Raw genomic sequence first — 27,366 nt, forward strand, 5'->3', positions numbered from 1 at the left:
AAATCAGCACTGAAGCCTTAACCCACTCACTGTACACTGGCTGGCTTTTTGTACAATTTTCTTTTATTTAGTCTTCACCAGCAGGTTTTTTTTTTGTCTGTTGGAGAGAAGAACACACACACATCAGTTCCAGTACGGCTCAGACATTTTCCTGGGAAACAGGTAGCTTCTCAAACGTTTTTACAGTGAAAGTCATGAACTGGAGCCAGGTTGGGATGTGATTGAGTATCAATGCAGGCTTTTTCTTTCATGAAAATGTTGATCTAAGAACACAGTAACTAATTTAAGGCAAACGTGTTGTACGAAAATCCTTGTAAGTTTCCCTTTGTTCTGTCTGACCTGTGAGTGGCATCTCCAGAGTAGCATGTTTAATTAAAGTGTTACTTAACTGAAACCCAAAGGTAACATATTAGGTTTTCCTCCAAAATACTACCATCAGCAGGGCTATAAGCAGCGTTCTTTATTATACCATTCTCGTTTAGTTTCAGCACAGCAGCACCTCGGTGTTGTCTGTGCACCATGTAATGTGTTTTTTTATGCATTCCGTGACCTTTTTAGTCCCTGCTACCCCCGGATCAGCCCCGGCACCTCCTGATATACACATTAAGATCTGACCATAAGTATCCCTTCAAGTGTACTAGATGTTATTTGTTGAATGAAACTATGGGCCCTATCTTGCACTCAGCGCAATTGCCTTTGCACACGCATGTATCATTCCTATTTTGCACCCCACGCACAGCGGACTTTTCCCTCCACAGACGCACGTCGGTAAATTAGGGAATGTATTTGCGCTCCAGGGGGCGGTTCAGCGAAAAGAGGAAGCGTGTTCCGGCGCAAACGTTCCCTGGTGCTATTTTGCAGTTTCAGAAAACAATTCCGCCACTGACCAGGAAAAACCTGGTCTAAAGTCAGTAGCGCGTTATTCAGATGCTATTTTAGAGACGAATGCTTGGCCATAATGTAGCGTGTGCACAACGCGCATACACTTCTCTCATCTACAGCAGTTCACATTTTTGAAAACCATACATAATCACAAAGAAAAATATTACTGAAAATGTGCTTCTGGTGTTTGGATAGATCAGGAGGCATTTTACAGTAAAATCCTCAAAACGTTGCAGCATTCTTTGTGGCTTGTTGTGTTTTACACATTTCCATGAATCATGGATGTGTTGATGACATAAATGAGGAAATATTAGAGGACTTAAGGAGACGTGATGTTGAACTACGGCGGGATTGGAGACACTGGCGGAATCTCGTCCGGGAGTGGCAATGCGCGATGCGCTCCTGATGGAGCGGGTGAACGGAGATGGAGTTGGGGGGGGGAGGAAGGGGCACAACAGGTGCAGGTGGTGCGTTTGGAGGCCCATGCTCCATGGCTGCAGCAATCCTCTCCAGACTTGAGGAGATGCGCCCGAGAGGCCGCAGCAACATCGCCACCCGGACAAGACGGTCATTTATTACTTTGCCGCATCCCGGACAGCTCCCGCTGGCGTGCGCCAGGCAAATCCGCCGTCATAATAGCAATCCGCCACGGAACAATACGCCTGCTCTTAAAGGGAACGTGAGATGACGCTCTGATTGGTTATTTTCACGTTACGCCCAAACCACACCTAGCTACTTCAGACCAACCCATTTTAGATTTGCGTCGGGCGCAAGAGTCATTTATCCCGCCGGTATAATAGCAACAGCGCCCGAGATCCGCCCACAAAGCTATTTGCGTTTTGCGTTTCACACTTGCGTTTCAGATCGTTAAAATAGGGCCCTATATCTGTTATATCCTTCACTGTTTCATAATGCTAGATATGACAACGATAACCCGGACTGACAGAATATTAACCGTTTATTAGCCCAACAGCAGGACTGTACAGCAGCATGGCTGACACCAACAACGGAAGATAAATTACCCACAATCCATCAGGTGTTTCTTTTTTATATTTTCTCACTCACAATAAACTGATGTGGACAGCTGTGTTTGGTCTGAGTTTTAAAAAAAAAAATTTTAAACGATCCTTCAAACGACATCCAGAGAAAAACAAGGCTAAGCTTTTAATTAAAGTTTGATGAAAGAGAAGAACGGCCAAAAGTCTCTGTCAGGGAAACTGTAGGAAAAATATAATTTCCTGCTTATTAAGTTGTTTTATATAATTAAAAGAGCAAATAGAGGGTTTTATTGGAATTTAAATCAAAACAAAGAATGACAATAAAATAACTGATGGACTAAAAGAAACAATAAAAATATAACAGTCAAGATGACCATTTCCTGCCGAGGTAAAATAACAGCAGAACTGAGGTGAAGCACTCCGCTCACACTGGTCCTGAGTGACTGGCTGGCTGAAACATCAGCACTGCCCTCCAATTATTTGTGAAAGAAGGCCTGGGGGTCAGAGGTCACAGCTATTTATTACTGAATCAAAAGGAAGCCCAGTGTTTTTTCAGATGCGTCCAGGAAGTCTGTTCTACATTCCCACACTAACCCGCCGTGTTTAGACTAAGGGGTCCTGAGGTGAAAGTCACCATGGGCCACGAACTCTCCTGGACAAGAAGAGCTGAGGATCCTCACATTTCACTGCCACAAAAGTTCAGATTAACACATTAAGACATTTGGTGCGTCTAGAAAAGGTTCTCTCAGTGAGATGCTGCAGATTTAATTTTATACTAGTCTCGCATTGCCAGAACTTCCTCCACATCGATGCGGAGGAGGTTCTGGCTAGTCCACACAGCAATCCAGAATAGGAGAAAAACGTGCTCTGGTTTATTGGCATTTCTTTAAACCAATCCCAATCATCTTGGGAGGTGCTAAGCGCCAAGCGAAGCTGCGGTGCCGCTGCAAAATAGCCTCGGGAAGGAACTTGTTTTGGTGGAACATGTGTACGTTCAAAAGTTGTTTTAGTCGTGCAAAAGAAAACTCAGATTGGTCAGATAGTCTAGCTAGCTGTCTGGATTTACCCTGCAGAGATCTGAGGAGCAGTTAACCATAGTCCTCAGAAATCCACCGGAGTTTAAAATTACAACATAAAGAAAGAAGAGGAAGGTAACAGAAATCTGTAAACGGACATCCAAAAAGAGTGACATCCGCCGTGGAAATAGACTCATTTTAAACTAAATGAATATTGATGTCAGGACGGTCATCGGTGGGCAATACTTTGTCCTGTTAGACCACGTGTGTCAAACTCAAGGCCCGCGGGCCAAATCCGGCCCCTCGCAGATATTGATCTGGCCCGCATATCAATTTAGGTTCATAATACATTTTGGCCCAACTACTTTTTGTGGCTTTATCTGTAGTTTTTATCACTTTTGGCGCTTTTTTCAGCATTTTTGCCACTTTTTCAGACGTTTTTGTCACATTTTTTTTACGTTTTTTCCCGATGTTTTTGTGTCGCTTTTTTCTTTGATGGCTAAGTTACATTTTTTGGGGCTTTATGTCGACCAAGCTGTAAGTGGGAAGACTATATGAGACATGCAATAATACAATAAAATATTTTTGACTTTTTTCGTTTAAATAAAGCATGTCAATAAAATGTGCATGTCTGGCCCTTGATGTGATTCTTTTTTTCCAGTGTGGCCCTCTGGGAAGTTGAGTTTGACACCCCTAACAGTTAGACAGTAATTATTTGGCATGAAGCATCAAAGAACCACTACCAAAAACAAAGTTTGATTCATGTAGTTTAAGATAATCTTTCTTCCAGTGAACTGAAGATCCTTTTTGTTTTTTTTTGTTTTTTTTACATTTCACTAGCATCAACAAATTGAAATCACAGGGTTCAACAATTGTCACAAATTCTTATTCAATTGGTTATTAAGTGAAATAAGCAAAATAAAAAACAAATATAATATGGCTAAAAAAGGTAATTTGTAATAATTATACCTATTCTAACTAACTTTTGCAAACACGCATTTCCTTCTTCGATGCTTCTTTGTATTAAGCTCAAATAAGAGCTAGACTGATCGGCCAATATTAGCCTATATTGTATCTGGTTTATGTTAGTCAAAAAGTAACAAGAAACCACGCCAAACTACTGTAGATTTGAGATCATTTAGAGTTAGTGCCACCATTACATAGTTTGTCCACCAGAGAGCACTGCGAGTTGATTTTTTTCAGTGTAAATTTTTTTTTATTACAATTGCTAAAAAAAAAAAAATCGAAAATGATCCATATCAATATTGCTTCTTTCTAAAACTCTAACATAGCTCAGATTCAGCCTCAAAAATCCAGGATCAATCATACTTTCTACATCAGTGTAGCCGCGAGGTCTGCATCACCTTCCCATGCTCGCAAGGGTCAGCGGCCCAAAATGTAAGACAGCAAGTACAGCACACGTGAACTGTGTAAACACAGAGACCCAACATCGTAGAAACAGAGCTGTATGTGCACCCGCTGTCCACCCTGCTGTCCTCCATGTCTGTTTGGAGTATGTATGGAGGGAACCCACTTTCGCATGGTACATTCCAAAGTACACCCAGGGCTTGACTTCTTTGACCAGGCCTTGGAGGGTGAGTAGGGGCTCAGGGTGATGTCATCTAAGGTCATCGGCCTCATGCTGTGACAGTGACAGTGGTACTAATGAAGACTTGCGCTACTGCATCAGTTTACCTTACTGTAGCAAATTACTTTTCACCTACAGGTGGGGAGGACACATGCACATTCTTCTCATAGAAAGTAGTAAACCCCCTGCTGGGTACCGCATTGGGAAACCAAAGGTCAATGAGAGTGGCCTGCAGGAATGTCACTTATTTAATTGTGCTGCAGTGTTCTTATAAGTGCACATTACAAAAAACAAACTACTGTACAATACAAACTGTACAATTCAAACAATGTCTTTTTATGTTGTATAAACACATGTCAGACTGGTTAGTTTTAGACAGGAGCAAAGAAAGTTTGCAGACATGTTTCAACAGGATGCTTAAATTTGCAGACAGGTTCCCGGCAGAGGGCGTGGTTAGGCCACCGCAGCAACTCCAAAACCATCAGGCCTGAGAGTTTGTTTCCAGCCTCGGCCCCGGCGGCTCGGGTTCCTGAAGCACTCGGAGAATCTGAGGCGTGGGGTGAAACCCCTCCGCAATACTGCACCCTTTGTGTCGCTGCCTCGAGCCCTTGAGCAGGTGTGACAGCTGAGAGGAGAGCAGAGGAGGGCAACTGCTGCCTCACCACCATCACGGGATCATTTAAGACGTTCATACAGAAATCCTCTCTGGGAACAACAGTGCACTACAGAGTCAAATATGGCTTCACTAAGAGAAGGCAAACAGGTATCAGCCTTATATGGCACATGACCACGGTTTACATAAAACCTACGATTCTCAAGAACGTGTTGCTGTTATTTACACGTTCAGCTCACATGCTGTTGGATTTAAAGGGTCAGTTCTCTTGAATTACACAAAAAACATATTTTTTATTGTGGTATATTATGTTATAGATTCCTTTAAGAGCCAATAAAGTCAGGCTGAGTCCAAAATTATATTCTGTCTAATCGGGTAGGGTAAGGTCCTGTTGTATTCCCTTGGGTTTCATGTTAGTATGTCAACATGTCTGATACCCGAGTAAAGGATCTCTAATATCTGATTGCTGTTTCAGGGGTCTAATTGTAATCATTATGAGATACAGTATTGGCAGTTTTATACTGCTTTTCTCACAGCCAGAGCAGCAGAAAGGGGCATTTTACACACCAGAAGTATTTCCCACCCTACCCAGTGGGTAAATGACTTTACTGTAATGCGAGTTAGTCAGCAGGGTGGGCTCAACACCAAATCACAGGCCACAACAAACAGAAACCCATGACAAGTGTTGTCCTCCACTGGACTCACCAACTGTAAATTTTTTCCTCTCACATTCATTCATTCCTTGCTGTCTCTCAGGTCACAGGTCAGACAGCAGGTGCAGATCAGCATCTTTGGGATTCAGTGTCCCACTCCGATAACAGACTGTCAATACTGGATGATTCACCAAAAGTCTTAGCATGGCAACTACTCTACTGTTATGGGTGTATTAATAGAGCTGGATACAGAAAAGCATTTTCCACGTAGACCACCATTACAAAAGACACTTTTGACAGGTCACCTAGAATGCAAAGTAAAATCTAAGTCTTTGTGTTATACATTTTTTAAATCATAAATATTCAATTATTTTTTTCCAAGGCCCTAGCAAAGCTATTTTTACATGCCTGACTTCCTAATGTAAAGTACATGAGATGAGTGTGTGCAGGGAGCCACAAGGCCAGGAAGACAGCCAGGAAGACAGCCAAAAAGTGAGAAAGCTTCTTTGGCGCATGCGCTGGGTGAGCGCCATTTACTGGATTGAATGGGCACCATCTTGGAACATGGCGTCCATATCCATAAAGGACTTTCTTAACTAGAACTGAAAAGCATGTACATTAAAGCTGGGGTAGGCGGTTTTCTAAAAAATAAAAAATAAAATACAAAGGCAAAAAAACTCAGGAATTGTAAAAGGCAGCCCACCTCCTGCAGCTCTTTCCTCTCTGTACTCAGCCCCTCCCTTCATATATTATTGCAATCATCCCCATCGTGATTGTGATCCTGATGCCGTTATATAGCGACAATTCTACGAGAATCAATGACTGTCCTGTTTTCTTTGTAAAGCCCTTTGAGATGATATTCTGTCATTCAAGTCTCTAGCTAGCTACAGAAACATGAACTTGAATTCGACATAGCAGTGAGCCTTTCGCTATTGGTAAGCAGAAGGCTAAACTATAAGCAAAACTTTCTGTCCATCTCTGAAATGCTTCACCGATACTGACACGTTTTATTGCGTTTATTGTCAGATTAGAACAGCCAATAGGAATGCTCTCTCTATGTAATGACCTGTGATTGGCCAACTTCTCCCGTTAGAGGGATTTCCAAGAAGAGGGGCAGAAGTCTAGTTTTCTCTCAGACCACTTGAATTACAATATTATGAAAGGTTAATATGGGATTTCTACCCAATGACACAAAAAACAACTTGCCTACCCGAGCTTTTATAATATATTGAACATTATAACCATTATAATTATATGGAGACTGGACTGGTGTTCAGTGGCTTGCTGAAGGCTGGATGCATGCCATAACATGTCTCAAACTCTCCTCCTTCCCAGCTGAAACTTCCTGTTGACCCACAAAGGCTGTGTGAAACTGTCTTTTTACACAAACAGGTAAAACAAATAATGAGAATAATAGTGTTCAACCCATCTGGAAAAAGTCTGTAGATATGCCACAGAGTGGCATGCCCCTGGCAAGCACTTGCCCTGACCGCATCCCCTCCCATGTCGCACTGGTATGCAAACAGCTGCCCAGCCATGACACTGGCCCCGGTGGACCTGCCAGCCTGGGGGACATTTAAACTTTAAAGGGCCAAACTGGACAGCTGGGTGTGTTCATGCTGCGTGGGAGTGTATGTGTGCTGTAAACATTCTGTAGCTCATCCACACACTACTAGACTCACTCGTCACACATGATAAGGACTGAGGGACCTGAGGACATCCACTTTCCTAGTTGATATCACAGTTTATTAATTTAGCACTTTAACACACCACTGAGTGTACACAGTGTATAATTTATCTTCTTATATGATAGTTTCAAAGATCTTCTGAAGCCCAAGGGATATTCTTCTCATCTACAAGCCTTACCAGTTCCTATTTGAGTTGTGTTTGCTGTCCCTCCACAATGGGTGCATTTATTGCCAAGATGCTGCTTCCGACAGTTAGCAGCCTGGTGTTTCTGCCTACAGCCAGTGTGGCCGCCAAGAGGGGCTTCCACATGGAGGCCATGGTCTACTTCTTCACGATGTTCTTCACTGCGGTGAGCTTGTGGTTCTGTTTTCATGTGATAGACTGAATCTGTATTGCTCGCGCTTCATTGATTGTGGTGTTTTGAGTGAAAATTGCTTATATGAGGGGTTTTGTTTTCTATTTGCTGTCAACTCAGCAGCATGCTATTTATGAATATAAGAATCCATAAAGAATATACACTTGAGGGATTTCAATCAGAAGTAAGGTTGGAGTTTAGTAGCATTTTATTCAATCTGAATCCAGTATAAAATGTTTATCAAATCCAAATCCTACCCAACCCTCATTGAATATATTTAGGATTTGCTCTCAACAACACCAAGTAACAAAAAGTATAAATAACCTCATATCTAAGAGATACTTAAACTCAAATATTGACACACAAGGACCTAAAGTTATGCGAGACAGATGACTCTCTAAATGAATGAGAATTTTGCGCATCGCTCTTTGCTGATAAAAAAGACAGAGGTTGACAAAAGATTTGCTAGACTCAGAGCTTAACAAATTCAGGTGTTTTACCAACTTGGAACTAGATCCATCATTAAAACAGCTATTGAAGCCCAACCCAAGTCACAAGTTGTATATGGTACATATTTACTTTAATGGAAAGAAATCACTTATTAATGATTACCAAATTTTCTATAGGCTCAACTTATTGTGCTGTTAAAATTGGGACTCTTATCTACAGGTTGTTAATTGACTGATGACTTCTTTGACAAACCATTAACCTCATTGTGACTGTCTTTCTGTAGATCTACCATGCATGTGATGGCCCAGGCCTCTCCATCCTGTGTTTCATGAGATACGACGTTCTGGAGTACTTTAGTGTTTACGGCACAGCTCTCTCCATGTGGGTCACACTGATAGGTAAGTCCTAGTCTGCCACACTCTACATACTAGTTAGTGGCCTCTTCTACACATTTCTTCCATAATCAAAGTCCATAATTATGATATGACATTGAGAGAGACATTAAGATCCTGCTCACACATGTCTACTGTACCAGTCTTTCCACCTGTCTGGATTCCACTATGAAAAATTGGAACTTGCTTCTGGGTTTGTTTGGTGTAAATTCAAACTAGGAGGTACTAAAAACACGCTCATCAAAGAAAATAACAATGATAAGTTAGTGTTCAGCTACTACGCTTCCCAAGTACAAGGTTAAAAACAACCAGCTCTGCCAGCAACAGCTGTTGATAACACATGTTGTGTCTTTGAGTTCAGCTCACATGTGTTCAGACTTACTTGCTTTTACTCTCTCATATGATCTCACACACACACACACACACACACACACACACACACACACACACACACACAAACATTTGCTTCTCTCCCATCTACCCATCTAAGCCCTTAAGGTTTTGCATCAAGGGCTTTAAATCACGTGCTTTGAAGGGCCAAATGCTTCGACAGCTGACTTCACCGATTGGTCAGCTGTAATTGTAAAATGGTTGGCTAAATATCAAGCTTGAAAATATATGTGTGTGTGCGTGTAAATTCCTTGTAGAACACCAGAATACAAAGTGTCAAAAGGCGTCACGGTTTTATGTTTGGATGAACTGAAAATCTTCAGAATTTTGGGCTTCTCGTGCCTGATGCTTAAACTGCCTTCGTTATTCAAATCAATTTTACTTTCACATTTTAAAATGCAAGATTTCTGTGCCATTTCTTCTGCCATTAGTACAGTGGGTATAGAAAATTATCACCCCCCTTTAAAATAATCACATTTTGTTGCTTTGCAGCCTGAAATGAAAACGGACAAAAATAATTTTTGTTTTATTCAGCTGTATTTACAAATTATAACATCCAAGTGAAATATATAATACCAACTTGTCAGAAAAAAAAACTTACAAATTAAAAAACAGAATCACTGAGTTGGAAAAAGAATCACCCCCCTCCTAAAAATGACTTGTAAACCCAACCAGGTGTAGTTAATCACCTTCTCAATAGCACACAAAGCCAATTATTGACTTTCAACTGTGATCAGCTGTGGTCATTCTGATTAGCTCAGCATGAAACAAGCTTTTCCTGAAGCATTTCAGTCCTTGGTAGTGCAACTGAAGAAAACAATCAACTATGGGGTGGCAAGGCATTGTCAAAAGATCTCCGGGATAAAGTTGTGGACAGGCACAAGTCAGGAGATGGATACAAAAAAATGTTCAAAGGCTTTATCAGTGCCTAGAAGCACAGTGAAGTCTATTATTAAGAAGTGGAAGGTATTTGGTACAACACAGACCCTCCCTGGGTCAGGACGTCGCTCCAAACTGGATGAAAGAGCCAGGAGGAAACTGGTCAGAGAGGCTACCAAGAGGCCTACAGCAACTCTGAAGCAGTTGCAGGAATTCATGACAAAGAGTGGTCATTGTGTGCATGTGACAACAATATCACAAATTCTCCACAAATGTGGCATGTATGGGAGGGGTGCAAGAAAAAAGCCACTCCTCAAGAAAGGCCACATGCAGTCACGACTGAGCTTTGCCAAAACGCACCTTGAAGATTCTAAGGCCACGTGGAAGAAGGTGTTATGGTCAGATGAGACTAAAATTGAATTATTATTTGACCTCAACGCCAAACGATATGTCTGGCGAAAATCCAATACAGCTCACCATCCAAATAACATCATTCCTACAGTAAATCATGGAGGTGGTAATATCATGTTATGGGGTTGTTTCTCTGCAGCAGGGACTGGAGCACTTGTCAGGATAGAAGGAAAAATGGATGGGCCAAATACTGTCAAATTCTTGAGGAAAAGTGATTATGTTTTTTTATGACATGTTGGTGTTATATCTTTCACTTGGATGTTATAAGTTGCACTGAGTAAATACAGCTGAATGAAACAAAAACTGTGCCTGTCTTCATTTCAGGCTGCAAAGCAACAAAATGTGATTATTTTAAAGGGGGGATGATTTTCTATACCCACTGTACTTACATATTTCATATCAGTGCTGATTCTTCGGAGTTCTTAGGGCTTTGGGCACCTCGCTAAGTAAGGACTCGTGCTATATTAACATTGACATAATCTCTATCTCGCAATGTTAACTAAAGTGAAAAATAATTAGTGTATCCGCCCCGTGATTTGGATCCGCTTACATTTAAGGGGTTCTTCCTTGGTCCATGGTACACCCTCCATCTTTTATCTCCTTCCATAGAGAGCAGACCAACAACTCTTGAAAATGAAACTTTGATCATATCAAAAAATAAATGTATCTGTCACGTCTCACATGCAGTATGTGTCCCTCTTGCCCCAGCTCTGGGCGACTTTGATGAACCCCAGCGCTCCAGTATGACCATGTTTGGAGTGCTGACCATCGCTGTGAGGATCTACCAGGATCGCTGGGGCTACGGGATCTACTCTGGACCCATCGGATCAGCTGTCTTCATCATCACTGTCAAATGGGTGAGTGGCCTTAGAATAGCAGGTTATATTCAGGTTTGGTGAGTAGATGTAAACAAACTGCAGGTGATAACATACAGTAGTGTATGCTTATGTGGAAAATTCTTTATTTTTTTACAATTTTTTTCCTATCTTCTCGTTGATCCCCACCTTCGACAACTTTTACTTCCTCTGTATGTTTTTCACCTCCGTTTCTTCTGCACTTTCTTCTCATTTCACACTTTTCTTATTCTTCTTTTCAACTTGTCTTTCTTCTTCTCCTCTTCCGTCCTTTCCTTGTACTCTTCTTTTCCTCCACACCTCCTCTTCGCTTTGCTCCTTCTTGTTCCTCTTGCCATCAAATCAATCAATCACTCTGTTGGACTTTGTGTGTGTCTACTCTGTGGAAATCATTGTAATGATGGGGTTTCAGCTGCAGAAGATGAAACAGCTGAGGGCGGTGTATCCAGAGAAGACCGTGTACACGCAGCAGGTCGGTCCAGGCTGCTGCTTCGGTGCTCTCGCTCTGATGCTGCGTTTCTACTTTGAGGTGACTATCATCAAAATAAAACTAATCCTCCAAACACATCAATATTATTGAATGCCAAGATCATGGCAAGTGTTTAACCAATCACATAATGTTTTCATTTATATTTAAAAAGGTCTGAAGTTGCTCAGTTGCAACTTTATCTTTTATCAAAATCAAAATTAATATACAAATATTTAAAAAAAGGCAGCCGACTGTCTAGTTACATTTCTTCATATGTTGAAATGAATTTAAACATTGATTAATGAAATCACCCTAAATAAGATGTGTTGTATTCTCTCCACTGCAGGAGTGGGACTACGCCTACGTCCACAGCTTCTACCATCTGTCTCTGGCGGTGTCCTTCATCCTGCTGCTGCCAAAGAAGAACCGCTATGCAGGGACGGGACGAAACGCGGCTAAACTCAGCTGGTTCACTCTCTGCTGCTGTGTATGTTACTTTTATTTTATTTATTTTTTTTAGAAAAAGAAAGGAGAGCTGAAAGCAGCAGGACAGGTCATACATGAATGTGAGGACAGGATAGACTTGCATGATCTAGATAGAAAGTAAAAGGTGATATCACTTAGAGGGTAAACTGACCCTGTATCAAAGCAGCATCATTCCCTGTCAGTCAAACTCATATGTCCTTTATGTCGCCCTAACCCTGCCTCCGAATTGTTCCCTCTCCAGTCCATGTCCCCTGGTACTACTAAAGAGAAGACTGGTACTACTAAAGAGAAGACTGGTACTACTAAAGAGAAGACTGGTACTACTAAAGAGAAGACAGACAAGCCGAAGAAGAAGAAGTCGTCTCGTACCGTGTGGACAATCCCCACAGAGAAGCCGTGGACACAACGCAGTAGCACCCCCATCCTGCCTCTTTACACCCCCCCACCCTCCACACCTGTCAAAGGGACCAGCATCAGCAAGCTCAAAGAGATGAACGGCTGGAAGTGAACCCCAAAACGTAACTCACGTAAGAAGGACTTCATCCTGAAGAACAGGCAGAGATAGTGGTCGGCTAGGAGCGGGAAACAGGAAAATCACCAAATAACTGTCAGCCAAATGCTGATAAACTTGTATGTGGCTGGTAAGTTAATCTTCTTCAGCAGGAAACCAACCATCATGAGGACGTTCCTTTCTACTCCAGAAAATCATTGTTGGCTGGTAGAATATTTAAGGTCAACAGCGCTGGAATCCACCAGTAACTGTAGCTTGCAGATAAAGAAGCAAAAGGGCCCGAAAGTGGTTCTAAAATTTAAGGGCAAGAACAAAAGAGGAATCAGGCCTCCGGCGCCCTCAAAGACCCAATATGAACACAGCTGTCTGAAGCACTTGTCCAGAGCTGAGGACAGGCAGCACGCTACGAAAGAACACACACAGAACGAACAGGGAGACGGTGGCTGAGACAAACCAGTAAAACTGACTGGAAAATTTACGAGAAGAGCAAACAGGCAGATGGTTTATCTCTCCAAAATATATAAATTGTCTTTAGAAATGTTCCTCAGGGGAGACCTTTCCGTCTGCTCGCCTCGGTCTGTCCGTCCCCCCTCCTCCTTCTCTTTCCCGTCTCTCTCAGGGAAAGGAAGCACGCGGCTGAATTTGTTTTTGAGAATTACAAGACTGTAAAGCACATTTTACTGTTTTGATACGTCCTCAAAGTGCCAAATGTGTCATGTGGAGCGTCAGACGTTGGAGCAAGGGGAAGCGGCGGCCCAGACGTCAGTCTGTAACCCGACTGAAGCATCTTGATGTGTTTCTGGATCAGCAGGTGGACTCCTCTGTCTGTTAACTCTAGTTCACTGACCGAGCAGCTTTGGCTATGACTTCTGTCCCTAATGTGCACTGTAGACGTGTGATGTTTCTGGTGAAAACCTGTATCAATATATTGTTATTTATTGCAGCACGGAAGATTGTATATTCAGTATAGTGTTTGTTATTGATAATTTTGTTATATTTTGAAAATAAAATGAAATGCGACCATAGAAAGAAAATGTTGTGACCCTGTTTTTAACTGGTCTTTGGGGACAGGATGGAATTTTAACAGCCTCAACCAGCCGAGCCATTATCATAATGCAGGGATATGTACTTAAGCAGAAGCCGGCCACTGACACCAAACCCTGACTGGCGCATACTTCAAGGCCCACTCCAGTCTAGCAACACTAATCCAATTTCAAACCCACACATCCCGTTCCACTTTCACTTCAGGACGACATGGAGTTGTGCGTCCGTGCACGTCACCTGCCCCGAACACTACCCAAAGACTACAAACGTCTTCTGCGTATCTTAGACAAAACAGTCTCCGGCCAAAACATGAATGAACCTCCCCTCCACCAGAGAATGTTTTGAGCCGGGGCCAAGCCGCCAGCTCCTGTGCCCAGAGAAAGGTGTTTTTGTCTGGGTTAAAAAACTTGGCTGGCTGGGCCACCGGCACCACCCGGCTTGGCTGCGCCTCCCGGCCCTGACAGGACAGTAACTCGAGCCTTTTATTGCACAAGTGTGAAACACTTTTGAGCTCTTTTACGATCACTGTCTATCCCCGCACCACTCTGCTGAGGGGCTGAAGCCCACACACATTCAGGGCTGTATTACTATACTTGTGAAAACTGTCTGTAATCCCTGACATTAGCAGTACATTTAGCAAAACTGAATACCAATCAAACCCTATTCTTAACCCTAAATTCAAGCCAGAACCCTAAAAGCCATGTGTTTTGAGGACCTGGAGAAAATGTCCTAAGTTTTAAGGATTTTCTAGATCACCTGACCCTTGAGACATGTGGTCCTTCAGTCCTACAGAATCACACACACACACACACACACACACACACACACACACACACACACACACACACACACAGTCTGAGGGTCTGAACCGGGCCTTGTATTGGGCGACCGCACTGCTAAGCAGACATCGACAGTGTCAACATAATAAGCGTTTACTGACATGAGCGTGAGCGTGGTCGTCTCCTCCGTGGTCGTCTGCACCCACATTCCACGGCGGCTAGGAATTTAAGTGGGTATCGAAATATAATAAAGAAAAAACATCTGAACAAATAAAAAAAAAATGACTTCTACACCAGAAAAGAACAGTTTCTTCAATATTCCACGGCCTATTCAGGGAAGGTAAAGAGAAAATGTGCTGTATCATTTTTCATTAGAGTCAATTAAGCACCAAAATGCACGGTGTGAAGTGACTGCGACAGACCCTGGTATGTTTGGTATGTTTGTGCTTCCAGCTCTGTGGTGTGGGTACTTTCTATGGTGAGACAGCAGCCAGTGTGCCACGGGTCCTCTCTCTGTGTGTCAGCTGTTGCCACAGCTGTTGTTAATGCTGTGAGGTCAGCTGCCTCTCAGAGAACACCGCAGGGCTGCAGCCACAACCCATCTTCACTGCTCATACTGATTACCAGTGATACAATCAAATTCATTACTTCTGCTGAGCAACAGATTGGTCTGTGGATAGGAATTTAATTTAATGTTATTCCTTTTCATTAACATGTTTGTACTGTCTTACTACTCAAGGAAAAAAGAACATAAAGTCAAAGAAAAAAACATCAAGAAATAAAGACAAAGAGCTAGTAGGAAAGCAAGAGGGAGGCTGAGTGAAACTGAGAAAGTGAAAGTAAAAGTAATTTAGTATTCATCTCATGTATTTCTTTGTGACAAAATGTTACATACTGTAGAAGTAGAGCAGCCTGAGAAATGCCATCTTGCTAAAATTGTGCTTCTGCTGCCACCTATTGGTCTACAGTACATGATGAATAATAATTAAAGGATAATACCACAGCGTTTTAAAAAAGTGTTGCCACTGTTGATTTAGACTCTGCAGTCTAAGTCTGTCTTTTTAGTTTTAGCTTGAGTTAAATGACCATAGTTATGGTTTTAGGTATTGTAGATTTTCTGCAGTGTAAAAGGGTGTTTAAAGGTGATTCACAATGTTTACAGCAATAGTTAAAGCACATTAAATGCATTCACAATGTGTACAGCAATAGTTTAAGCACATCAAATGCCAACTATGGTAATTTAAAGTCAGGCAAATGAACGTAAAAAACACAGCACTCAAACGTAGATAAAAAAAAACATTTATAAGTGATTTTTCATCCCACCCAGAGTAATTCCACTATCAGTTCTGAGCAGTGGATTCAGAACACCCCACATGTCTTGTTGTAGTAAGAACTCCTCTCATGTCTAAAGGCGGACTGGTTCTGTTTCACTGTGTGGATGGTGATGGTTGTTGGTGTGTGTCGAGGCGTGGCCCAGTGTGGTGCACAGATGGACGATTGTGGAGAAATGACCGAACCACTTCCTTAACCTGCCACAGCCAACACAGAAGAACAGCTGTAGTTCAGCACAACTGCAACACTGCCGTATACTTCGAACTTCCTAAATAGCCGCTTTGTAGTCGTATCGAACTATCAACTTTCCATCAGTTTCTGTTATCAATTTGCTTTTGAAATATGTTTTTGCTAAATGCACAGCAGATGGAAAGGTAATGACCAGGGGCTCGTTTCACAGAAGCAGTTTTCAAGTCTTACAGGTGTAGTGGAAGTTTCCTTTGCAGCAGGGGGAGAGGTTTTCAGAGTTTAGTAAAGTGAAACAAATAAGACAGTCTGAGACTAAAACCAAGTTGGGTTTTTGTATTTTATTAAAGATATATTTGCAAATAGGAGCAACATGATTTCACAAAAGGCCGCAGCCCAGTGTGGAGTCAGTTTCTCAAATGAGTGAACAGAACACCAGGCTTATATGCATCTTCAGAGTGACAGCACACACGCACTTGGATTATTATGACGCTACAATTTTTACAGCCAATCTGATACACATGAAGACAATCAAGAAATACAAGAGACATCTCTGAGCCATCTCACCTCCTCCTCCCTCTACGACTTTCACCCCCCCCAGTTACATCTTAACTGGCATGGGAAAACTAGAGATAGTTTTAGGGTGACCTTGTACCTTTATCGGTTCAGGCTAACAGTGCTCACATTATGTTCCAGACTGGATGTCTCACAAAGTTAGAATCAAAATCTGCATGTGGGAAATGAGATAAACTCTTTCAGCATTTGTGAGAGAATTAAAGTACAAATAAAACATACAAATATAAGGAATTAGGCTTAAATGTAATTTTTCCCATTTCACAGGGCTCTTACGAGACTGTTTGTTTTGATTAGTCAAAATAAAGGCATAAGATGCAACTTATCTGCATACAAATGTCTAAAAAATAACTAGACTTGTGTTACATATTTTGTTGAGTTGTGTACTTCCATTATCCAAAATGCTTCCAACAATGTTCAAACCCAGAAAAATGGGTCTTTTTATTCAAGCTAACACTCCGTTACATTTGGTTGCCTATCGATGGCGTCATATCCCCTTTGTGCATGTGTCAGCGTTGTGGTTGTCTGCCAGAAGCTGTCATAAATTTACTTTTTTTCCCCAGTTTAAACATTTTTGTGGTTGTTTGTAACTATATACTTTGACCAGCTCAAGGATTATGAAATGATTGTTTTAATTGAGAGCCCTAGCAGCAGACAGTTACACATTTTGGGCCCTATCTTGCACTCAGCGCAATTGCCTTTGTACACCGACGCATGTATCATTCCTATTTTGCACCCTTTTCCCTCCACAGACGCACGTCGGTAAATTAGGGAATGTATTTGCGCTCCCAGGGGGCGGTTCAGCGAAAAGAGGAGGCGTGTTCAGGCGCAAACGTTCCCTGGTGCTATTTTTCAGTTTCAGAAAACAATTCCGCCACTGACCAGGAAAAACCTGGTCTAAAGTCAGTGGCGCTAGTCTAAAGTCAGTGGCGCGTTATTCAGATGCTATTTTAGGGGCGCATGCTTGGCCATAATGTAGCGTGTGCACAACGCGCATACACTTTGCTTCTCTCATCTAACGGACGCAGCAGTTCCCATTTTTGCAAACCATACATAATTACAAAGAAAAATATTACTGAAAATGCGCTTCAGGTGTTTGGATAGATCAGGAGGCATTTTACAGTACAGTCCTCAAAAAGTCGCAGCATTCTTTGTGGCTTGTTGTGTTTTACACAACATTTCCATGAATCATGGATGTGTTGATGACATAAATGAGGAAATATTAGAGGACTTAAGGAGACGTGATGCTGGTCCGGGAGTGGCAATGCGCGATGCGGTCCTGGTGGAGCGGGTGGACGGAGATGGAGTGGGGGGAGGAGGAAGGGGCACAACAGGAGCAGGTGGTGCGTTTGGAGGCCCACGCTCCATGGCTGCAGCAATCCTCTCCAGACTTGAGGAGATGCGCCCGAGAGGCCGCAGCAACATCGCCACCCGGCCAAGACGGTCATTTATTACTTTGCCGCATCTCGGACAGCTCCCGCTGGCGTGCATCAGGTAAATCCGCTGTTATAATAGCAATCCGCCATGGATCAAGCGCGCCTGCTCTTAAAGGGAATGTGAGATGACGCTCTGATTGGTTTATTGCACGTTAAGCCGAAACCACACCTAGCTACTTCAGACCAACCCATTTTAGATTTGCGTCGGGCGCAAGAGTCATTTTTCCCGCCGGTATAATAGCAACAGCGCTCGAGATCCGGACACAAAACTATTTGCGTTTCACGTTTGATACTTGCGTTTCAGATCGTTAAAATAGGGCCCTTTGTGTTTAAAAGGAGAGAAGGTGATGTAACTTGGTCAAATGGGACCTTGTGTTGTACAAAACCTGCTTTTTAAGTTTGAAAGAAAAGAAAGTTTGAGTATCAAATATTCAAGAGGTGGTTTTTAAATGTAGCTTGTGTATTGGGGACTTCAATAATGATATTGTTCCTGGATTTCTGGGTTGCTTTGTATGTTTTCACATAGATTTTGAAAATGTTGTCAATGACCTTGGTTTAGGAAGATTAGTTTTTTAGATATACAAGTTATTGATCAGTTGTTCTAAAGGATATTAGTTTTGTAACTAAATAGACTTTTAAAATTCACTGGACATGAACAATTGTAACCCTACTTATGATTTTCCTGTCAGTACCTGCAGAAGGCTCTTCACAGTCAATTGCATCTCCGGTTGGTTGACACACAACTTCAGCTCCTTTCCTGCGTCAGGGGGGTCTACTGATGGGCCTGCTGTGTTCTCATTGGTCAGAGTCATCTTTAGGAGCTTCTCACTCAATCTAAAAACACATTACAGCACTTGTCTAAGTACGCTGCTGGTGACACGCAGTCCAAATTTGGAAAAACAAGGAACAGTTGTATCCTTACATATTGACAATGTGTCATTTCAGTCAAAAGCATTAAATGTATTCACGTCTGTCAGTGCATAGAGGTTGTTTAAGAGAAATCAGAGTTTCAACTCGTGGTGTACCACTGCTCGACTGGAGGCACTCACTGTAGATGAGAGAGTAACACCATCTGTCACTGTGACGTGGAAGTGGATTAATAAGGGTGTAGCTGATGATGTGGCACTAGCAGCAAACTGGTTGGACTTGGAAACTCCCAGGTACAGAAGACATGTAAGTTATTTATAACATGTTCAGATGCAGAGCATATGTCCTAACGTCTGTCAGCTGTTCCACAGTCAGTGTAAATAAAGTGTGTCCCAGACGCAGTGAATTTTTTGTCTTGCTGACCTTTGTTGATCGGAGGATGAGCTGCAGGCCTGGATGATGTCCATCAGCTGAACTCTGATTGCTTGTCCTGTTGGACTGGACAAAACATCAGACACGCTGCATCCAGGGAACAGATTCATGAGCACAGGAGGCACCTACACAAAGAAAAACAGACACACACAATGGACTACTTTTCACTTCCACAAGCTTTGGAAATATTAATAAAAAATTGTTTTCTAAGAGGATCATTAGTAAAAAAAAAAAAGAATGTCTGGACCAGATTGATCAATATGCAAAAATGTAAAGAGAAGTTCTGAAAATAAACCACAAAATCTAAGTTATACTCATACACTGTTTCTCATTAAGTGAATGCATTTTCACGGGGCTAAGTGGTAGAGAGGTCACCTGCCAATCGGAAGATTGGTGGTTCGATCCCTGGCCCTGCAGTTCCATGCCGAAGTGTCCTTGGGCAAGACACTGAACCCCGAGTTGTCCCCGATGCTGCGCCTTTGGAGTGTGAATGTGTGTGAATGTTTATCTGATGAGCAGGTGGCACCTTGTACGCCAGCCTCGGCCACAGTGTATGAATGTGTGTAAATGGTGAATGGTTCCTGTACTATAAATACAGTAATGCTGTGATAACTACCACAGCAGCATCTCGATATTGCTGCTTTATATTTACTGACGGACTTAAAATGACATGGGAAAAGTTCAAATTGAATTAATGTCATTGAATTAAATGTTACAATACAATGCTTGAGTAGACCAAATCCTCTCAGGAGAAAAATGTCAGTGTCTAATGTCAGTGGACCTGGAGGCTGAGATGAAGCACTGACCTCCTCGTTGCTGGGATCCAGGATCAGCGTGCAGATGAAGTCCCGTCTGGCTCCGTCCAAGTTCAGGAGCTTCCGAAAGGCCTTCGATCTGTTCTCATAGTACTGACTGGCTGTGGAGTTGTACTGGATGGCCAGAGAAAACATGTCAGCTGCTTCCTGGAAACATCTGCAGATGCAAAAACAAGATTAGATGACGGTTCTCTCCAGGTTTCTCTGTGTGAATGTGTAATTGTGGTTCTGACCCGTCCTGGAAGCAGTAAGAGCCCAGCGAGTTGTGAAGGACAGCAAGGCGGAGCCGGACAGCAGGGTCATCAGGCCGCATCATCTCCTCAGCCTGCTGGTAGTCAGCAAGAGCATAACACCACTCACCCTGCTTAAAGAAACAGTCTGACACACACACACACACACACACACACACACACACACACACACACACACACACACACACACACACACACACACACACACACACACAAATAAATAAAATAAAAAGTTGACACAATTCTGTAATGTCATAGATCAGGAGACCATCTGGTTAGATTTAAATCATTTAATTCATATTTTAATACAGTAACTAGAACAGATGCTTCTGATGATCTACATCTATATAAAATAATAATCGTCAACACTAAATTCATTATTCAGTTAAATTTTTTTAGAAAACAATGAAAAATGTCCATCGCAATTTCCCAGAGCCCAGCAGCAGATTCATAGCCTGGGTAAACCCTGACGAACTTCCGGCAAATTTGAGATTTGCTCTGCAGGTCAGTCTGGCGAAGAGCCCATTCAAACCCATTTCCAATGTCCTCAAAATTGAGGCACCAATCACAACCGCTGAGGCGGGCTTTTACACCAATCACGACCGTTGAGGCGGGCTTTACGCGACGAGGATAGTGCAGCAACAGCGAGCAGCTTTTTGTTTACATTCAACATGACGGCCATGACCGGCGAGCTGCAGGTCAGTCTGACATATGGCGATTTCATGGCGTTACAATTAACTGACAACATAAGTTATACGAGTTACAGTTCTCAAGGACACACGCACACACGGACAGAGACAGTCTCTTTTTCCTTTCTCTCAACTTGTGTGTGGCGCGTACCTGCAGTGTGAAGCGCGTGTCCGCGCTATTCTTGCACATGTAGGGAACCTCGTGAATTAACCTGCAACATGTCAGCTGTTTGGACATTCTTCAGCGTGTGTGCAGAAGATAACAAGTTTGCAATATGCAACACCTGCAAGGACACAGTAGGGCGTGGACTTCTTATATACTGTCTATGGGCGTGGAGGGACGACACCAAAAACCACAATCACATTTTTTTAGTTGGATATTTGATGTGAAAAGCGTCACCTGGGTGGTTGGTCTGATTGGTTGAAGGACTATCCAATGGCGCCCAGAGGCATTTGAGTGGCGTCCGTTGGTGACGCCCCTTTGGAAATGAACTGTCAATTAACCTTTCCCAGACCCACTCTCAGTTACAACTGAGAAGGGTCTGGTGTCAACCAGGCTAGCAGATTCACACAGTTGCTCTATTAATATTTGACTTATTTTTGGCCTAAGCAAAACATTCTCCAAGGACTGAAGTGTCAATATACACAAAATGATGTGTTTGTGTGCACAGTAAACAAAAAGATGTCCACACAAACACACTCACAGACCAAGTAGCCTCACCTCCTCGGTTCAGGTACAGGCCCGCCTGGCCCTTCTCCTCCTCGATGGCCTTGTTGAGAAGCAGAGTGGCCTCAGCGTAAAGGCCTCTGTTGAAGCACTGGACGGCAAAATCATTGTAGGTGAGAATCAACTGAAACCGCACCTCCTCTTCCACAGAGCCGTGCTCATCCTTCTTGTCTCTGGCCTCCGCCTGACCTCTGACCTCCTCCCCTTCCTCCTTCTCCTCCTCCTCCTCCTTCTCCTCCTCCTCCGCGCTCAGCTCCATAGCCTGGACCAGATCCTCGATGGCTGCTGTGTAGTCTTCCAGCTGTCGGTACAGAATCGCTCTAATGGAGAATTGTTTTCATTTTAATTTAATTTAAATAAATGTAATCAAATAAAACAAACTCAAATCAGCTTCACAATTGAATTAATTTTAATGAATTAAAAAAACTGAATTGTTCTGACCTTGTACCAAAGTTATTGGTGAGTTACTAGAGCAACATTTTAATTGTTTTGTAATTTTGTGAATTAATGGATTCTTGTAATTAATTAATAACAAAGAATACCAATCATCTGCTGGTTCTGGTTTCAAAAATGGAACATTTGAAGCCTTTCTCTGTTTCATATTGTAGAAGAAATTGATAACTTTAGGGTTTTTTGGCTTCTGTTAACACTAAATACGCATAACATATAAATATATAACATAATGTATAATAAAAACTGAGCTCTGGAAACTTGTAATGAGTGTGTAACTTTTTTACATTTGATATACTACATAATGAACTGATTATCTAGAAAACTAATCAATACATTCATTATTGATGAAAAATGTTTGTTAGTTGAAGCTCTTTGCAGTCACGTATAACTAAATAGAAAAATGGAAAGATAGCTTTTATTGTCATTCAACTGTACATACAATGAATGAAATTGTGTTCCACTGGCTCATAAATACTGCTAACAAAAGTTTAAAAAATAAATACAAATGCCACAGAGTGTTAGTTTAACATTGAAAGGAGTTTGACAGCAGCATAAATATTAATACTGCACATATTGAATGGAAGCATATAAAAACAAAAATAGATACTGTTAAACATTTCCTCTCCACATCTGCCTGTTTATTTATCCGGGTGCTCTGGTTTCCTCCCGCAGTGCAGACACATGCAGGTTATCACTAATATGACAACTTGTATGTTTTGTTGACTTTACAATACAGCACCTTCGTAAATAAAAGATGTCTGAGTGTTTCATATTGGCCGGACTCACCTGAACAGGTAGAGTCGTGCATCCTGCGGGCAGTTCTCCAGAGCAATATTGATCATGCAGAAAGCTTCAGGCAGCTTGCCGGACAGAGCTCTCTCCACGGCCATTTGTCGGGCCTGTTCACTGGCCTTCTGCAGCTGCAGCAGCAGGGCCCCAGCAGCCGGACACATCGGGTTCAACGCCAATGCCGACTTCACGTCTTGATAACATTGTGATGTCTGGACAGGAGAGAAAATCACTGGGAAGTAATACACAGACAACTGACTGTGTGTTTACAGTAGGTGCAGTATATATCTAAAAAAAACATATTATAGTATGAGTGCTCTTTAACCCAGTCTGTACAAACGAATTCTCTGTAATTTAGATACTGTACACTGAATAATTATTATGTCAGCAGGATATCTTTATTCACTGCTCTAACTTCTCTGAAAAATCTTGTGATTAAAAATTTTCTTCTGTTTATTCACCTTAGAAATGTCTAAAACAGCTTTGTTTTTTTTGCTTCAACTGTAAAAAATTAAGAAAAAAGTAATGTGAACTGTGTAAATGTGTTCTTGATATGACAAATGTTTTCAGTTTATAGGAGGAAGTAAATATTTTAAGTCCTGATAGAAAACACTTCTGTTGTCTGTGTCTTGCATGAATGTGAACCTACAGGTTTAAGATCATTCCTATTTACTGTAACTGATTGACTGCAAACTGCATCAGCATCATCAACTGCCTGAGATGTAAAGCGTATTTTCTGCTGGTTTTGAGGTATTTGAAGTGTAAGAGGTCCCTGCAGCTGTAACCTGGTTGAGCAGTTTTTGCAGTCGGGCTCGGAGGATGTAATGATCAGAGCTGGGACCGTCGGACAGCATCCAGCTGTTCACCAGCTTCAGAGAGTCAGTGTGGTGGCCTGCAGCAGTCAGACAGGCCAGGCTGGGACACAAGGCACCAAATACATATAATAATGAATAATTTGTAACCAAACCGTAGATTGTAAATATCACATCTGAAGTCTTGAGTACTTGTGATTAATGACTAATGAATAATATTGTCAAATATGAGTTATAGATGCTGAAATTTAGATCTACATATATCTGATGTTATAGCCCCACAGACTGTAAGAAGCAGGATATTTTTTTGCAATATACTTGGTAGTAAACTTAAAGCTATGGTGCATAGTTTGTCTCCCCCATGAGGAATTCTAAGTAATAACAACAACACTGTCGGTGCATCCACACGACACAAGCCTTCCGTGATCGCGCACCACCCCCACCCCTCCTCCACGCAGTTGATAGTAGCCGAGGGGGACACAGAGGATTAAAAAAACATGATGGACTCTTCAGAAGAGGTAATTATCTGCGCTTAATTTTCTGCGCGTGAAAGTCACCAGACTTTTCTGGAACCATAGTCATACTGAGAAATACAGAGAGAATTTTGTGGAGCTGATAGTCTTAATTAGCTTTGTATTAACTCAATGGCATGAATTTAACGGATGTTCATTACTGTAATATAAAAAAAAGTTACGCACTAAAGCTTTAAGCACAAACGCACAACTTTAATCTAGATCTTAGCACGCAGTTGGCTGACCTTCTGGCCTCGTAGGCCCTGCAGCCAGGCTTCACGTCAGAAGCTTTGCTGAAGGCCTCCAGAGCGTCGAGGAAAAGGCCTCTGTCAAACAAACACTGGCCCTGAGGACGACAGGAAACAGAGAGATCACCTTTAAATTATTTTATGTTTAGGCATTTATCTGAGATTTTTATAAAGGCTGTTTCATAATCAGCTCAACTGCAGAAAAAACCTGTATTCCAGTGTGAATCATATATCAAGAATATGCAAGACAGAGAAACACTGGATAACAAATACAAGTACAGGGGGTGAGCGCAGTTTATTCAAAAACCAAACAACTAAAAAAATGACATTTTTCTTTTACTTTAGTTTATTTAATTAAATTAAGGCAGAAATAATCAGAAGTGAGTCCAAAACTATCTGTGTTGTTAACCCAAAAACTGCTCTAAATTCTCGTTAAAGCTGGGGTAGGCAGTTTAAGAAACAAAAGAAACAAGATCAAAAGAAACGGGAGAATTGTAAAATGCAGCCCTCCTTCCTGCAGCTCTCCTCTCTCTGTCCTCAGCCACTCCCTTCATAGAGTAACCTGTACAAGTACTAGTCATTCATTTCAAATCATCCCCATCCTGATTGTGATCCCGATGCCATTAAATAGCAGCAATTTAATGAGAATTACCATTGTTTTATTTGTAAAGCCCTCTGTCATGACATACTGTGAACACTGAAGTATACTTGTAATAGTAGCAATAATTTCCAGCCAGAACAGAAGAGTGTTGTGGAGACCTGGAGGTAGTAGACGAAGGCCAAGCGGTCGCTGAAGGCTTGAGGCTCCAGGATGCAGGCCCGTTTATAACAGGCTGCTGATGACTGGAAGTCACAGAGTTGCAGGTAGGCTTCCGCCTGGCTCACATACAGCTGAGTCTGAAAAACACAACAGCAGAGGTTATCAGACAGAGAAAAAAAATACACAGAATGTGACCTACTGAAAGTGTATTGAAACATCTCACACCAGCGAACATAATTAAAATACCAAGTAAACACACTGAAACCCCCAGTGTGTCATAGGTAATGTGATTTTTCCTTATGTATTATTATACTTTTTTATATATATATACAGTATGTGTATATATATATATATATATATAAATAAAGTATACAAGTATTTGTGTAATTTATCTTTAATCAGGGTTATTTCTTCCAGTAGGTTAGAAATAAAACAAAACAAATAAAAATGTCACAACATACAGTACATTTAAACATGGGTAGCTTTATGTCTTTGTTAGTCCAGCACCTGTTCTGGCTGCAGTGTGATGGCTTTGGAGAAGCAGATCACAGCCTTCTCATACTGGGACTTTCCCATTGCCTCTTTTCCATTTTGATAACTGCAAAGAAAAACAAGAATCATATGTGTTATTTAACCCTAAAAAGGCACAGACTGGATTTCATTTTCCAACTTTGCACATCTTTTCTGAAAAGATCCCTCACATTTGGCTGTCCAATATTTGTAACACAGATATGAACTTTAATTTCCTCGTAGAAAACATACCTGAACACCATTTCAGTAAATCCTAAAGCATAATACTACAGTATGAATTCACAACACAAAGCTTTAAGTGAGGCTAGAACACTTTCATTCACTCCTTTGTTTCCTTTAAGTCATGTTTCTCACTGCTCTGCAGCCTTTTTCTGGATGATGAGGCTTCCCTGGAGGTCTGGTCTTTGAGGACGTTTCTCTCCTGGTGCCAGAAAGATTTTACTGGAGCCAAAAAGCTGCTTGAAGGTGCTTTTTCTCCTGGCCTCATCAAGCTCCTCTTCTGACACATCAGTGGGAAATAAACTCTGCTCTTCTGCCTGCTGGTGGACAACCAATTTCAAAAATGTAACATTAAATACCAAAACATCTCAGCATTTCCTGAGGGATGCCAACCTACAAAACAAGGAGGAGACTGACTGCCAATCAAAACATGTTAATTGTCTATGAAGAAAACCATTAATGTAGACGCTATCAACCACTACTAAGTTTATTTGTTATAATTTAGTAAGGTATATGTATACTTATTTGAAAATATTATGGATTCTTTTTGGTATCCATTGTTGTTCATGTGCAGTTATCAGCATCAGTTCCAGTGCTTAATACTAATGTTAATACATTGTAATGCATTACACAAGTTGATCATAGTAATAACTCAAAATCCAATATGAAATGCATTTTAAGGACATTTACATATAGAAATAAATAGAAATCAAATTAATTTTAAATTGAACTCAAAATCTTAGCTAGTTAAAAAAATAGCATTAGCTAGCTAGCTAAATCTGCATTTAAAAAAGACTTTAACATTATATCACGATTTAAATAATATCCCCATATTCTGTATTTGTGTGCTTGGAGTTATATCGTTATTATTTGGCACTAAATTAACGTTATTGCTTTTTTATTTCGTTTAACGTTATCAAACACAGCTAACGTTAGCTAGCTAGCTAGCTAGCTAGATCGAGAATCTAACGCTGCTGCCAGCTAACGTAGCTAGCTAGCTAGATGTAACGTCTAACGTTAGCTAGCTAACTAACTTTTTTTACAACTAACATTTATTTAACGTTACCGTCAGGTCATGTATCTCCCCTGCGGCGTCCATTGTGTCAACTCGCTGAAATACGCTGTTTCACATTAACGTAAGGTCAGTTCAACGTGCTTAATTTAAAAATTAAAGTTGCTGCGTGCGTTACTGGTTGCAACCATGGAAACCAACTTCAACAGCCCCCGCGCTCGAGGCTTTTATTTTCTAAACGAAGAGTTTCAACTTAGAGCTAG

The 27,366-nt window shown here is 41.6% G+C and overlaps 2 protein-coding genes across 5 annotated transcripts; one reads left to right on the forward strand and one right to left on the reverse strand.

Annotated features, from left to right (window-relative positions):
• LOC120561024 (tetratricopeptide repeat protein 16) lies at positions 1–27,305 on the reverse strand. Of its 2 annotated transcripts, none has more exons than XM_039803987.1 (13): positions 27,158–27,305; positions 26,227–26,411; positions 25,849–25,939; positions 25,341–25,478; positions 24,579–24,679; positions 23,795–23,924; positions 23,007–23,221; positions 21,762–22,087; positions 20,334–20,478; positions 20,092–20,257; positions 19,277–19,410; positions 18,679–18,820; positions 1–97 (listed from the first exon to the last, which is right to left on the reverse strand). In XM_039803987.1, exons 1-13 carry the CDS (start codon positions 27,188–27,190, stop codon positions 68–70), a joined length of 1,836 nt encoding a protein of 611 aa, XP_039659921.1. In that variant the 5' UTR covers positions 27,191–27,305; the 3' UTR covers positions 1–67. The 2 variants fall into 2 exon arrangements, with proteins under 2 accessions (XP_039659921.1, XP_039659920.1); XM_039803986.1 differs by lacking the exon at positions 1–97 and adding an exon at positions 15,250–15,988.
• Positions 7,462–13,650, forward strand: mymk (myomaker, myoblast fusion factor). 3 transcript variants are annotated; one of them, XM_039803990.1, is made up of 6 exons: positions 7,462–7,788; positions 8,528–8,642; positions 11,025–11,173; positions 11,583–11,699; positions 11,986–12,126; positions 12,367–13,650. In XM_039803990.1, exons 1-6 carry the CDS (start codon positions 7,654–7,656, stop codon positions 12,631–12,633), a joined length of 924 nt encoding a protein of 307 aa, XP_039659924.1. In that variant the 5' UTR covers positions 7,462–7,653; the 3' UTR covers positions 12,634–13,650. The 3 variants fall into 3 exon arrangements, with proteins under 3 accessions (XP_039659924.1, XP_039659923.1, XP_039659922.1); XM_039803989.1 differs by lacking the exons at positions 7,462–7,788; positions 8,528–8,642 and adding an exon at positions 9,633–10,419; XM_039803988.1 differs by lacking the exons at positions 7,462–7,788; positions 8,528–8,642 and adding an exon at positions 9,636–10,527.
• Positions 27,306–27,366: the final 61 nt, after the last annotated feature.

This window comes from Perca fluviatilis, chromosome 6 (genome assembly GCF_010015445.1).
Source record: "Perca fluviatilis chromosome 6, GENO_Pfluv_1.0, whole genome shotgun sequence".
Taxonomy (NCBI): Eukaryota; Metazoa; Chordata; class Actinopteri; order Perciformes; family Percidae; genus Perca; species Perca fluviatilis.

Coding starts and splice junctions, on each gene's coding strand:
- mymk (XM_039803988.1), top strand. CDS start 9,789: ATGAAACAAGCTTTTCCTGAAGCATTTCAGTCCTTGGTAGTGCAACTG. Junction 11,700..11,985: donor TGCTGCGTTTCTACTTTGAG/GTGACTATCATC, acceptor TCTCCACTGCAG/GAGTGGGACTACGCCTACGT. Junction 12,127..12,366: donor GGTTCACTCTCTGCTGCTGT/GTATGTTACTTT, acceptor TTCCCTCTCCAG/TCCATGTCCCCTGGTACTAC.
- LOC120561024 (XM_039803986.1), bottom strand. CDS start 27,190: ATGGACGCCGCAGGGGAGATACATGACCTGACG. Junction 26,412..27,157: donor GGGAGATACATGACCTGACG/GTAACGTTAAAT, acceptor GTTGTCCACCAG/CAGGCAGAAGAGCAGAGTTT. Junction 20,258..20,333: donor TCTTACTGCTTCCAGGACGG/GTCAGAACCACA, acceptor TTGCATCTGCAG/ATGTTTCCAGGAAGCAGCTG.